Here is a 13,591-nt window from a genome sequence, read left to right as displayed (position 1 = left end):
TATTTCACTCACTGCTGCCTGTCCCATATGAGAACATGACAGCGCCGGGTTTGTTTGGAACTATTGGAGGGTTACATGAACCACGTGACCGCGTAGCGGCGAGATCAAGGAGTGTCGCAACTCTCTCTATCTACGGCTCTGGTTTCAACCTAACATGATTATGAATGGGCTGGTACGATATGCAAATTTTAACCAATCATAGGACAGTCTGGACCAATCCTAGTAACAGAGCGATCCAATCACATTGGGGTACCTCGCTCGCCAGTGTTGCTCGCTTGTGTACGTGATGTCGAGTGTTCAATAGAAGCCGTTACAAATAAGATAAGGTATTGTGTGAGGTATAGGAGCATTTTTAATAGTTTTAATAGTTTTCGCTGTACTAAGTAAGCCGCGGAAACGGAAAATGTACCCGATAATATAGAATACTGTCACGTTTTATAAACGGTTTTATGTCGGTTTTAATGTTAAAAACAATACATTACCTAGACGGCTCGTGAGCGGTTCATCTGAGTCGGTTCACCTGAGTCGGTTCACTTATTCGATTCACAATGAGGCTTTATGCGTATCTTCTGAATTCCTCAGCAAAGATCGAATATTACTCCAGATTTTCACCATCTCCACTTTCCATCAAGCAGTTTCTGGAATTTGGTGAGTATTCATTCAATATGATGATAGAATGATCGATGGTAAGGATGCTATACGTCTCTATAACACATCTGTCATATACAGCTGCACAAGGTTGTTCATTTGGGATGTGATCAGAAAACATTTGGGGTATGATCCGGGCTGTCTTATGATAATACATTATATCAAGGGTTTAGGTTCCCCTTACGTTGTATATACATACACACATTTGCCAGTTTCAGGTAAACCTGTCATTGGAGTATACAATATATGGGTATACAGTTACTGACTGTAGCCCATATTGGCTTCTACTACATACCTGGTGCAGAAGGGCTGCTGGGACCTCGTTGTCACCCCTGGGTAGTTTTGGATGCTCCATTACCAATGGGCTAGATTATTAATCCACTTACTTTTGTGCAGTAGTTGTTGTAGGGCGCAATTACATTTAGATTTGAGTCAAATTATGTAATTTATTTATTTATTTATTAGGATTTTAACGTCATGTTTTACACACTTTGGTCACATTCATGACAGACACGGTAGTTACTCATTACACAAGATTCAGAAACACAAGTCATGGACAATTTTGTATCTTCAATTCGTTTCACTTGCAGTCTTTGGACCGTGGGAGGACACCGGAGCTCCCGGAGGAAACCCACACAGAAACTTCACACAGAAAGGACCCGGAGCGCCCCACCTGGGGATCGAACCCAGGACCTTCTTGCCGTGAGGAGACAGTGCTACCCATATAGGGTAGCAGTAATAAAGGAGTGGATGTTGGATGGTTTTATAGGTTGGATTCCATTACATAATTTGGGCACGGTGGCTCAGCGTGCACGGTAGCACTGTCGCCTCACAGCAAGACGATCAAGAAGGTCCTGAGTCAAGCCGCTCAGGTGGCGCAGCGGTAAAGTACGCTTAGCTCACCAGAGTTGGGTCTCTAGATGCATCGTATCGAAACTCGGCTCTGCCTTTCCGACTGGGTTGGGCGGCAGTACGAACGACGTTTGGCTGTTATTCAGGGGCTTAGGGGTAGAGTCGGAGCACAGGTCCTCATAACTGGTGCGACTGCGGCCCCTGCTGGTTGACTGACGGCGCCTGCACGGGGCTGAGGGATAACATCGAGGGGGGTGTGACCCTCCGTGCGCGGTGTCTCTCGGTGTATGAACTCGGCCCGTGCGGGTGAAAAACGCAGGCTGTACTGACTGCGTGCCGGAGGGGGCGCACGTCAGTTGAGTGGCGTCCTCAGTCAGCGGTAAAAGGGTCGAATCAGTATAGAGGACACAATCAGGGTAATTGGACACGATTAGAATGGGGATAAAAGTTGGGGGGGGGAATAGATAATAAAAAAATAAATAAAAAAAAGGTCCTGAGTCTGGGTCTTTAGATTAGTACGAGAATTAGGCCGCTTCATATTTATACCCCATGGTCATGAAAGACCATGTTTTCCAAGTTATAAGAATGGGAAAATACTTCTCAAGCTTAGATCCTGTGTGACTGGCTAGCTGTTTATCGTCTCAACATCTGATCTGTTTGTACTGGCAGTTTTAAAATTCCCTGCTTAGGAAATACACACAGCTGTGAAACTTAATACCTTTTTTTTTCACGTGGCAGTCAAGCTTGCTACAGAGCGTTCTCCAAGTCACTGATACCGGATCAGTGCGATTTACCATGAGCTACCGCACAATGTACATGGTGTTACATTTCAACTCCTTTGCTTTTGTCTTCCAGGCAGAGACAATGCTTGCGAGAAGACCTCCTATATGTTCCTGCGGAAGGAGCTGCCCGTGCGCCTGGCCAACACCATGCGGGAGGTGAACCTGCTGCCGGACAGGCTGCTCAGCCAACCGTCCGTCAGACTGGTGCAAAAATGGTAAGCGGATTCGCGAGCGTGTGGCGCCGACCTTACGAATGCGGTCATGTGAAACGTCACGTGCTTTCTACCTTCAGGTACATGCAGAGCTTTCTGGAGCTGCTGGAGTACGAAAACAGGAACCCGGATGACCCGCATGCCCTGAACGAGTGAGCACAATCAGTTTCATTTTTACGTTTTTGGCTTGTATTTGATATGAAAGGTCAGCAGTCAGTGATGTGTGATGTCTAGTGGTTTCCTCTTTTGGGTCTTATAACACAAATTCCCACATACACAATACAAAGTCCTGCGAGAAAGCATCTCATACGAGTGGCAGACGAGTTGTTATAGCTGAAATGATCACAAAGAGGTCACTCATCCCATTTTAAACCCGTTTGTTTTTTAAATGGGGTGCCAACAAGCTCATGGTCAGGTGTCCCAATACTTTTGGCCGTCCAATTTGTGCTTGCAGGAGTCAAGTGTGGAGGGTTAAATGCTAAGAAACAGTAAAACACTTGCAAATGACTATGCAAATGTAAGAGTAGGATTTTTATTGCATATTTTATAAAACTGTCTGTCAGCATAATAGGCGTGACACGCCCTGGATTTTACCCCAGTTTCGACATCGCTGAGGGGGATTTGTGAACTGGTACTCTCTGTTACTGGTATTCATTCAGACCAGCACAGAGAATAGATATTTAATAACTGACTTCATCCAAGAACATCATGTGTTCTGTTCGGATAGTCTGTCCTCTTAATGGTTATTTTGTTGTACCATTAATTGAATCCATCCATAAACCATAGTGGACTTTGCCCTGATGTACTCCAGCAACCTGCTCATACAGAGACCAGTGCTAATTTCGAGGTCAGGAACACTTCTAAATAACCAGTAAATAGCAATTCAAATGGTGTAAGGTCAAAAAAATTGATGCCACTGTATACCTAGGGTTATACATATAATTTTCGAGGTCCAGTTGCTTGACACAGGTCATACAGGCTGATGGAATCCTATAGTTACAATGGTTAATTGTTTTCTAAATCAAATTAAACAGCAACATGAGAGTAAAATATGAAGAAAAGTGCTTTATTTGTCATATAGACACACACACACAGAAATGTAATCGTGTAAATTAAAGCAATAAGCCACGAGAGGCTGTGATTTTAGCACGGGGAATGACGTTTTTGGCCTAAAACTTCTTTCCCGTGCTAAAATCATAGCAGTAACGCACGGCCTCTCGTGGCTTATTGCTTTTATAAAACGGCGGTCAACATAAAATACAATAAATACAACAATTTTTAATTCATAAATGTATTCATCGTGTATAAACTTACAATAAAGCGCTCTTCCGCGACGCAAGGTAGTTCGTTTAACAGTGTTGCTAGGCAACATGAAGGCGAACATAACATAAACTTTTTCTTTTCAGTTGCGTATTAATATGGAATGATGTGAGGTGGTCCTAGGTGTGCGTTTATCGGGGATTTTACAACGGCTTCGAACGCGGCTCAGCCAATCAGATTTTAGAACCGGAACTATCCGTTTTATAAAAATATTTTAATCACCACTGATATCTGGGTTTTAATCTCGGCTTGTATCGACACAGACATGATTGAGTTTGTCTATAGGAAGTGACAGAGTTTCATAGAGAGACTTTTTGACTGGTCAGCAGTGGCCACATTTGCAGCAGCATTGAAGAACCCATTCGACCTCCCTCGGGCACAGCCAACTTTCTCTCTCGGATGCCCGGCCCGGTCCATAGCACAGCTGAGATTCTAACCCAAATGTAGTATGTAGTATTCTTCATTCATTTCATTGAATCAATGTTCTATTTTTAGCTTCTTGGAGGCTCTGATCGAGATCAGGAACAGACACAACGACGTGGTACCCACTATGGCTCAGGGAGTGATCGAGTACAAGGAGAAGTTTGGGTTCGATCCGTTCGTCAGCTCTAACATCCAGTATTTCCTGGACCGCTTCTACACCAACCGCATCTCCTTCCGCATGCTCATCAACCAGCACAGTAAGAACCTCAGAATACCTTCGAATATCATTCTGCTTTCAATCTAAACAGCTCCACTCCAGTCTGGTCCCATTTATGTTTTATGCTTATTACAGCTCTCCTGTTCGGCAACGACACGAACCCAGCACACCCGAAACACATCGGCAGCATCGATCCCGCGTGCAGCGTGGCTGACGTGGTCACCGGTACGACGCGTCTTACCCTTCCGGTTGTCATAGGATGTCGTTCTGTGGTCGGTGTTTTCATTCGAAATGTTGTGTTCGGTTTCAGATGCGTATGAGACGGCCAAGATGCTGTGCGAGCAGTACTACCCGTGTGCTCCGAAACTAAACATCAAAGAGTTTAACGGTACATCACATGGCTCTGCAAATAGAACTATAGAAGTAGTTGAATAATGTTCATTCTCTTACTGAAATGATGCTACATGACAAAAACGAACGCTTCCAGTTAGGGCTGTCGCGGTGAAAGAATTTCCCCGTTGGCGAGTTAGCCTGGCTCAACACCGCGGTATGCGATATTACAGGCATGTTTTCTGTTTTTTGAAAATGACTTAATTTATCTGGACTTCAGAGCTATATAAACAAGCTTTATCGTTAGGCTATAATTCTGTATATTATTTAAGCAATAGAACTCGAGAGGGAGTGTGCTATCGCGAATAACATCACGGCTGTGATTTGGTCGCAGGCACGAGCCGAAGGCGATAACACACGACCTCAAGTGTTCTATTGCTTATATACAACAGTTTTTACAAAATAAAGAAAGAAAATAAATCAAAGAAGCCCTGAATTTCATATTAAATATGCTTTAATATTGACAATACCTTCCGCCAAAAAGTAGTTCCACAACGAATATAAAGTTTAACACTACAAAGCAGACATCCCAAGTTGCAAAAATTTTAGGGAGGTAAGAAGAACAAGAAGAAAAAGGCAAGAACCTCTGAAGGGAAAAAAGAAATAAAAAACCTCTCGCACACACCAAAGGATTATGGGTGATAACAGAACTCTTAGGAGCTGCTAACTGGGCTATTAAGCTAACTGTTCGCGTTACAAACACATTAAAGTTCCCTACATAGTGCACTAGATTGTGTATCAGATCGTGGATTTATGTTCCCTACATGGTGCACTAGATTGTGTATCGGATAACGCATCCATGTTCACTACATAGTGCACTAGACAATTGATTTATGTTCCCTACACAGTGCGCTAGATTGTATATCAGATAACGGATTTAAAACGCAATTGGGGGAAAAAGGCTGTGTCGCCTGCGTGCACGTGTGAGAAGACCGTGCTGTTATCACGAATATCAGTCCAGTTAGAACGCTTCTCAACCAATCGGATTGTAAGGTCGGAACTACCTGTTGTATAATGCTTTTTAAATGACAAAGATGAGACAGCTTTAGGACAAATCAAATGCGTGTTTATTGTTAAATACAGAACAGAGCAAGGATGCGCAATAAGAATGCACGGCTTTTAGATATACACTGAAACGAAAAAAAAGCAAACTGTTTAGGCTAAATGGGGGGACCGTGCTTGGCATCCGTGCTCGATTGAGCCGTGCTTCATCCAGGGGAGGGGGGCGTGGCGGAAGCAGCGCTTGGCATATGCTCATCCATATTTAGCGCATCCAATTTCATCCCATCAATCATCCTCTCCCTGCTCCTGATTGGGGCTGACGAGGCCGTTCCACGCCTCCTCCGACACGTGCACAGCCAATCGACCGTCTTATCACCCACACTTGACGAGTGCAGCGCGGCAGGGCGCCGCATGCAGGCGCCACCGACCAGCCAGCAGAGGGCGCAACCGCCCCAGTCCTGAGAGAGTATCCCCTCCGGTCTCAAATCCCGCCCCCCCCCACCTGAACAACAGGCCAATCGTTGTTCATATAGCCGCCCAGCCTCGACCGGTGAAGGCAGAGCTGGATTCGAAACGACTCACCACCTGAGCGGCTTACATACTACATTTTAAGTTATTATTCGTTTCGATACATTTTTATTCAACGAAAAAATACATTTAAATCATTCCAGCAAGAGAATAGTTGCAGGCTGCAATGCCATATTAACTGTCATTAAGTGTTTTAGTACGCCAAGGCTGTTTGAATATAGTCTAAATTACAAGTATTTTATTGAGTGTGAACTCAATTTGATCATTAATAAACTTGCCTATAATTACTGTTGCCATTGTTGCTTGGCATGCCTTGCGGTTGGCTGGTTTATTGCGGTTACCGCGACAGCCCTACTTCCAGTTTTGCCCTGCTTTATAAGTTTGATGTCTGAAGTTTGAAGCAAGGCAGCGCACTAGGTATTCGAACAGACCCAAACAAATCCTGTGTTCCGTGTTCTGTTTGGCTCCTCTGACCTCTTAATGGCTCGTTTTTCGTTCCTTTAATTGTATCCATCCATAAACCAGTAATATTAGAGTGCAGAGATTAAATTTATAGCAGTCTTTATAATAGAATGGTAAGTTAAACGACAAGGGTCTAATATCCGCTTTGCCCTGGTGAACTCTGGCAACCTGCTCATAAAGAGACCAGTGAATAGACCAGTGCTACACTTGCTCGATAGAGCCTACATGGCCTTTTCAGTTCCAGCATGTCCGTGCCCCTGGCACAAAGCAAGGTCCTTTGCGGACATGGGTTATTGAGTTTGGCAGTGGCGTGCACAGAATGCTGTCTTTAACTTGCCACCAGTCAGTCCTTTTTGATAAGAACTTAATGAGCACAATTTCTGACAGGAAGATGTTGGGTGGGTGGTGGAGAACATTTATCCCAATTAATTTGGTACAGGATGTTCTAGTACCAGCTTGTACTCTTGGAAAGTTAATGATTACGACTGCTGATAATGAAATCCCTCGTTTGTTTACAGCGAAGGCACCGACGAAGCCCATCCAAGCCGTCTACGTGCCGTCTCATCTGTTCCACATGCTGTTTGAACTCTTCAAGGTGAGCTGGTTTATAACCGCCGGTTTCTAAATTTAGGCCCAAATGACATTCTTATCAGATCTGCTTCACCAGAGATGTACCAGGCTTCAACCTTTGTCCTGTTAATGATGTTTATTGCAGGGTTTTATAGTGAGGTATTGTTTAATATTGCGTTCGAAACACAGGTTGGGGGTGTCGGGTTGTTCAAATCGCTCATTATTATTACAGAGGCTTTCAGATGGCATGCTGTGCACTATTTAGCCAATCGATCCTAAAGACCCTGTGGGTAATGCGCTTGTTTGACCTATTGGTAGTACTGTCATGTGGCATGTGGTTTGGGACACAGCCAAAATGACCAGCATTCTAGGTGTGTCTAATATAATAGTGTTTTATAAGAATGAGACTTTCATACAACCCATGAAAAAAGGGTAGAAAAAAGGGTAGAAAAAAGGGGGGGGGGGGGGGGGGGTATTCAGGCGCAGGGTACAAGGTTTCCTTTCCTTCTAGCCTTAAACATTGGGAAGGTGTGGACTGGAGGGTAAATACAGGGTGGGCCTATGTGTATGTGGATACACCTACGTTAAAACCAAGCACACCATTGTTTTTCTTGTGAAATTCTCAATAAGTTTGATGTGTCACATGACCCTCTTCCCATTGAAAAAACTAAAGTTGGATCCAAAATGGCCGCCTTCAAAATGGCCGCCATCGTCACCACCCATCTTGAAAAGTTTCCCCCCTCCCATATACTAATGTGCCACAAACAGGAAGTTAATCACCAACCATTCCCATTTTATTTAGGTGTATCCATATAAATGGCCCACCCTGTAGAATGATTTTGATTGGCTAATCCTGTCTGGTTAACCTATTTGTTGAAGAATGGGGAATTCTAAAGAGCTCAGGGAATTCGGGCGTGGTGCTGTAATATGACCCCGCCATGCCAACATCCCTACTAGATATTCCATGATCGACTGTTAGTTGTATGTGTGTATGCTACTATGATGGTATACCAGCAGCAGGGTGGCACTGTGGCTCATTGGGAGGCGCTGTCGCATTACAACAAGATGGTCCTGGGTTCGATTCCCTGGTGGAGCTATTCGGGTCCTTTCTGTGTGGAGTTTGCATGTTCTCCCCGTGTCTGCAGTCCAAAAAACGTGCAAGTGAGTCACATTGGAGATACATGATGATATGTATGGGTGTGTGTGTGTGTGTGTGTGTGTGTATAGAATGCAATGAGAGCTACGGTGGAGCATTATGAAGAAAGTAAGGACGAACTTCCACCTATTAAGGCTAAAGTGACCCTAGGGAAGGAGGATCTCTCTGTAAAGGTCAGTCACACGAACACACGATCAGCCATAACATCAAAACCACCTCCTGGTTCCATTTTATTAGCTCCACTTACCATATAGAAGCACTTTGTTGTTCTACAATTACTGACTGTAGTCCATCTGTTACTCTGCATGCTTTGTTAGCCCCCTTTCACCCTGTTCTTCAATGGTCAGGACCCCCACAGGACCAGTGTGTTGTGCTGGTATGAGTGGATCAGACACAGCATTGCTGATGGAGTTTTTAAACACCTCACTGTCACTGCTGGACTGAGAATAATCCACCAACCAAAAATAACCAGCCAACAGCGCCCCGTGGGCAGCCTCCTGTGACCACTAATGAAGGTCTAGACGATGACCAAGTCCAACAGCAGCAATAGATGAACGATCGTCTATACATCGACTTTACATCTACTGTACAAGGTGGACCAACTAGGTAGGAGTGTACCTACCTAATAGAGTGGACAGTGAGTGGACACGGTATTTAAAAACTCATACCAGCACAACACACACTAACACACCACCACCATGTCAGTGTCACTGCAGTACTGAGAATGATCCACCACCTAAATAATACCTGCTCTGTAACGGTCCTGTGGGGGTCCTGACCATTGAAGAACAGGGTGAAAGCAGGTTAAAAAGGTATGTAGAGAAACAGATGGACTACAGTCAGTAATTGTAGAACTACAGAGTGGTTCTATGTGGTAAGTGGGGCTTATTTAGAGCTAAAGCATGACAGGTACTGTGTTCCAGCTTGCTGTGTTCCAAATGCCACAATAATAATGTTCTGTCTTTACTGTTGCAGATCAGCGACCGGGGTGGAGGAGTACCTCTGCGCAAGATCGACAGGCTGTTCAATTACACCTACTCCACTGCACCGACCCCCAGTTTAAACTCCAAGCGAGTACCACTGGTAAAGAAAAGCCACCGTTATGACCCTGTACATAGGAGCAGCAGTCTGGTCTGTTATGCTAGCCCACCACAGATGGGATCTGGGTTTGAATCTCAGAGGTGCTATCAATCGGCCGGCGTCTGAACAGACATAATCGGTTATATCTCAGGGTGATTTCAAAGCCCTGTCCTGACTTGGCGTCTCCACTGTTCCCCTGTAGATCCTGACCTGACTAATTTGGCAGGTACTAATTTGGTGCACGATTTACACAATGCCTTCTAATATTTTAACACTGGTTGCAAAATTGGTCCACATAGGGCTGCCCAGATGGGGTCCCGCAACCTTATTTGTGTTCTATGTAAGTATATGAGCCAGTAATAATGCAATCCGGTCTAAGAGCCGGGCTCATGTGGGAAAAGAATCCTGTATTATACGAGTTGGTCACAATTGGAGTCAGGTGGGCTTTGATTGATGCATGTTTAATAATACATGTGAACCCTATATATGACAGTCTATGGGTGTGTTCGAAAACCTAGTGAGCTGCCTTGTTGTCTTACTGCCTACACAGGCAGCTGCCTCAGTAGAGAGGATTCTAATAAGTCAATGACTTATAAGTCAGGTTAGCATTTATCATCTTGCCATTAAAACCAATGAATTGAGGTAGCACAGCACGCTAACATGTCAATATAGCCTCCCTTCAGGTACCGATAACGGTTACATTTCCTGACAAGCCCGAACTTGCAAATAAAAACACTCGGTACAAGTTTATACAGGTTAAAAATCAGTAATATTTTATTTACGTTTGATAATAACTCCATTCGTTTCTCCGCCCCGTCAGCCATGTTTATTCTTCTGTGAGAGAAGAGCACCCGTTCACTCGTTCTTGAGCCAAAATAACATTGGAATATTAAGATGCCTCAGTAGTGAGGATATTAAGGCATCTAGGATTTCGAACAGCCTCCTTCTCGGGAGGGTTTTTATTTCTTAGGGTCTTATATGAGCCCAGGCTGTTTAACAATATACACCAATGAGCAGGAACTAATGTTCTGTCAAAACAGCCTGGACACGCCAAGACATGGACTCCACTAGACCTCCTGAAATCCTGTTGTGTGTGATATCAGGACCTTATTGTTTCTGGACGACCCGACTCTCTTCCATATCTCCGTCGTCCAGTTCCGATGCCCGTGTGTCTATTGTGGGTGCTTACAGTGCTGGACAGGTGTTAGAATGGGCACTTGTGACTGGCTTGTGATTACACAGCCCCGTACGCCACCGTGTACCAGACCTACTTCAGCCCACTCGACTGGCTATAACGATTTGGCCTTTATCAAGGTAAATCAGGTCTTTATGCCTGGTCATAAATCCCTGTCAGTCACGGTCCTAATGTTTTGGCTCATCGGCGTATTGTACTCCTGTAAACAAATGTACATGTACATGGTTTAAATGCAGCTACATATGCAAATGAGCAATTCTTATTTACATCCATATTTGTAGGACTACGCACCATATAGTATTGATATTATTTTTTAGTATATCTATATTTATCAATGTGTGGATGTATTATTAGGTAGATGTACCTAATAATAATAGCTTATGTGAACCTTCTTGGTCTCTTTAGGCTGGATTCGGCCACGGTCTGCCCATCTCCAGACTGTACGCTCGCTACTTTCAAGGAGACTTACAGCTCTACTCCATGGAGGGAGTCGGAACGGATGCTGTCATCTACCTAAAAGTCAGTCCGCACTCGCTTCAAGTTCGTCAGAAGTCCCTCTCACTAGTGTGTTTTTCTGATTGTTGCTCTTATCTCTACTCCAGGCTCTCTCCAGCGAGTCGTTCGAGCGCCTGCCGGTCTTCAACAAGTCGGCCTGGAGGCACTATCAGGGAGGCCCGGGGGCAGACGACTGGAGCAACCCCAGCAAAGAGCCGCGGGACACTTCCAAGTACAAGGCGAAGAGATGAACGGCGTCCAGTACCACCAGTGCACCCATTTCTTCCCCCAACACCCACTTAGTCTAGCTTCGATCGCTACGTCGATACGCCACGTGTCCTGTGCTCGTCCGCGTTCCTCGAGCGGGACGTGTTCTCTTTTCATTCTGTACAGTGCGTAATATTTGTCACAGCGCCCCCTTGTGGTGTGGTGATCGGACGTCATAATGAAGCCAGCTGTAGCGCCACATAAAGGGCCCCTGTTTTACCTCGCTAGAGAGAAGGGAAAGTCGGGTGTTTTGGGTGATAAGAGGGAAGTTTCATGTCTGTCAGGGACGTGTCAGTCGGCTGTTTTATTAGTAACCATTCCGCATTGCCATGAAGAATTAGGGGGGAAACGTGAACGAGGGAATTTATTTAATATAATATAAATAATATAAAATTCAGCTGATATTCCGACTTCGCTGCACATTCCTGATTTAGCATTAATAAGGGGTGTAACGAGACACAAATACAAAAAAAAAAACATATACATGTATGCAGAGGCGCCATGACCAGTCGACCTCCCCCCCTTCTTTCAGACACAGCTAAATGTGCCTGATGGATGCCCTCCAGGTTGATAGCACAGCTCAAGTGGGTTAGCACATCAGTCCGCTGTGCCACCTGAGCTCCCCAGGTCTCATTTATATGTACATATAATCAGTTCTTTCATCTCATATCCGCCATTCCATTTGCTATCTAATCTAAGTTTGACTTGCATCAATAACTTTCGATTCAATAGAAATAAATATGAACGTGACACGTTACACCCCTTAACATTCCTGTTAAAATATAATTCATAACTACAGATTAGATCCATGATCAGTCTGTGACCAAAATATTTAGTTTAAATTTGTTTACTATGGTCTTTATGACGGACATGCGGTCCCACTGCTTTACCGTAACTCTGTTTTTTAAAGGCTAAGCGGCAAATCCTCTTACGAAAACGATACGGTTGCTTTGTCGCGTTGACTTGAGCGTGAACACTCAGATTTGCCAGTGTTCCGTATTGTACTTTGACCTGTCAAAGTGTCACTTATAAACGTATACCACTGGTTTATCTGGTGATATTTAATTTTTTATGCAAAAAACAACACATTTGCAGTTTGACACATTTAAAATGGCACTTGCAATCGAGTCCAGCCAACAAATAAAGTGCTTATTATTATTTAAATGCAGTTAGACAGGCTGCCAGACCGGTAAATTACAGTGTAAGTATGAATTGTGACTTGTGCTGGTCGAGTAGTGGAACTGCATGTCTCTTATTTGAAAAATGTGCAGGAAATCTGCACCTAGTTTCTCTATTTCATTTTTTGTTAAAGCGATTCTGGAAATAGACATAATTTAGTGTCAGATTTCTTTATTTATACAAAAAATTTGAAGAAGTAAATGAAGTTATTATAATGTGAAAGCAGTTCGAGATGCTACCAGTCCGGTAAATCACAGTGTGAGTATAAACAGTGACATCTGCCGGTCGAGTAGTGGAACTGCATGTCTGTCCTATTTAAAAACATTGCAGGAAATCTGAACCAAGTTGCTCTATTTAATTTTTTGTTGAGGCGATTCTGAAAATAGACATAATTTGGTGTCAGATTTCATTATTTATATAAAAAATAGAAGTAAAAAGTGCTTATTATTTGAAAGCAGTTTAAGATGCTGACGAACGGTAAATAACTGTATGAATGTGAATAGTGACATCTGCCGGTCGAGTCGTGGAACTGCATGTCTGTTTTATTTTAAAATATTGCAGGAAATCTGCACCTAGTTGCCCTATTTTATTTCTTGTTAAGACAATTCTGGATCTAGACAGAATTTAATGCCACAGGTAAACAATAACTGTATGAGTATCAACAGTGACATCTGCCGGTCGAGTAGTGGAACTGCATGTCCACATGGAAATCTGCACCTACTTGCTCTATTTTATTTCTTGTTGAGGCGATTCTGGACCTAGACAGAATTTAATGCCACATTTAATCATTTACAACCAATTAGAAGCATTACA

The 13,591-nt window shown here is 43.7% G+C and overlaps 1 protein-coding gene across 2 annotated transcripts; it reads left to right on the top strand.

Annotated features, from left to right (window-relative positions):
- Positions 1-295: 295 nt before the first annotated feature.
- Positions 296-13,347, top strand: pdk3a (pyruvate dehydrogenase kinase, isozyme 3a). Of its 2 annotated transcripts, none has more exons than XM_062985465.1 (11): positions 296-648; positions 2,356-2,497; positions 2,575-2,646; positions 4,310-4,494; positions 4,590-4,679; positions 4,765-4,842; positions 7,355-7,431; positions 8,634-8,735; positions 9,538-9,645; positions 11,243-11,356; positions 11,440-13,347. In XM_062985465.1, exons 1-11 carry the CDS (start codon positions 549-551, stop codon positions 11,581-11,583), a joined length of 1,212 nt encoding a protein of 403 aa, XP_062841535.1. In that variant the 5' UTR covers positions 296-548; the 3' UTR covers positions 11,584-13,347. The 2 variants fall into 2 exon arrangements, with proteins under 2 accessions (XP_062841535.1, XP_062841536.1); XM_062985466.1 differs by having other exon boundaries at positions 9,538-9,632; positions 11,440-11,527.
- The last annotated feature ends 244 nt before the right edge of the window (positions 13,348-13,591 follow it).

The sequence above is a fragment of the Trichomycterus rosablanca genome, chromosome 23, assembly GCF_030014385.1.
Source record: "Trichomycterus rosablanca isolate fTriRos1 chromosome 23, fTriRos1.hap1, whole genome shotgun sequence".
Lineage (NCBI taxonomy): Eukaryota > Metazoa > Chordata > Actinopteri > Siluriformes > Trichomycteridae > Trichomycterus > Trichomycterus rosablanca.
The sequence above is the reverse complement of the archived record's forward strand: the minus strand, read 5'-3'. Positions and strand labels throughout refer to the sequence as shown.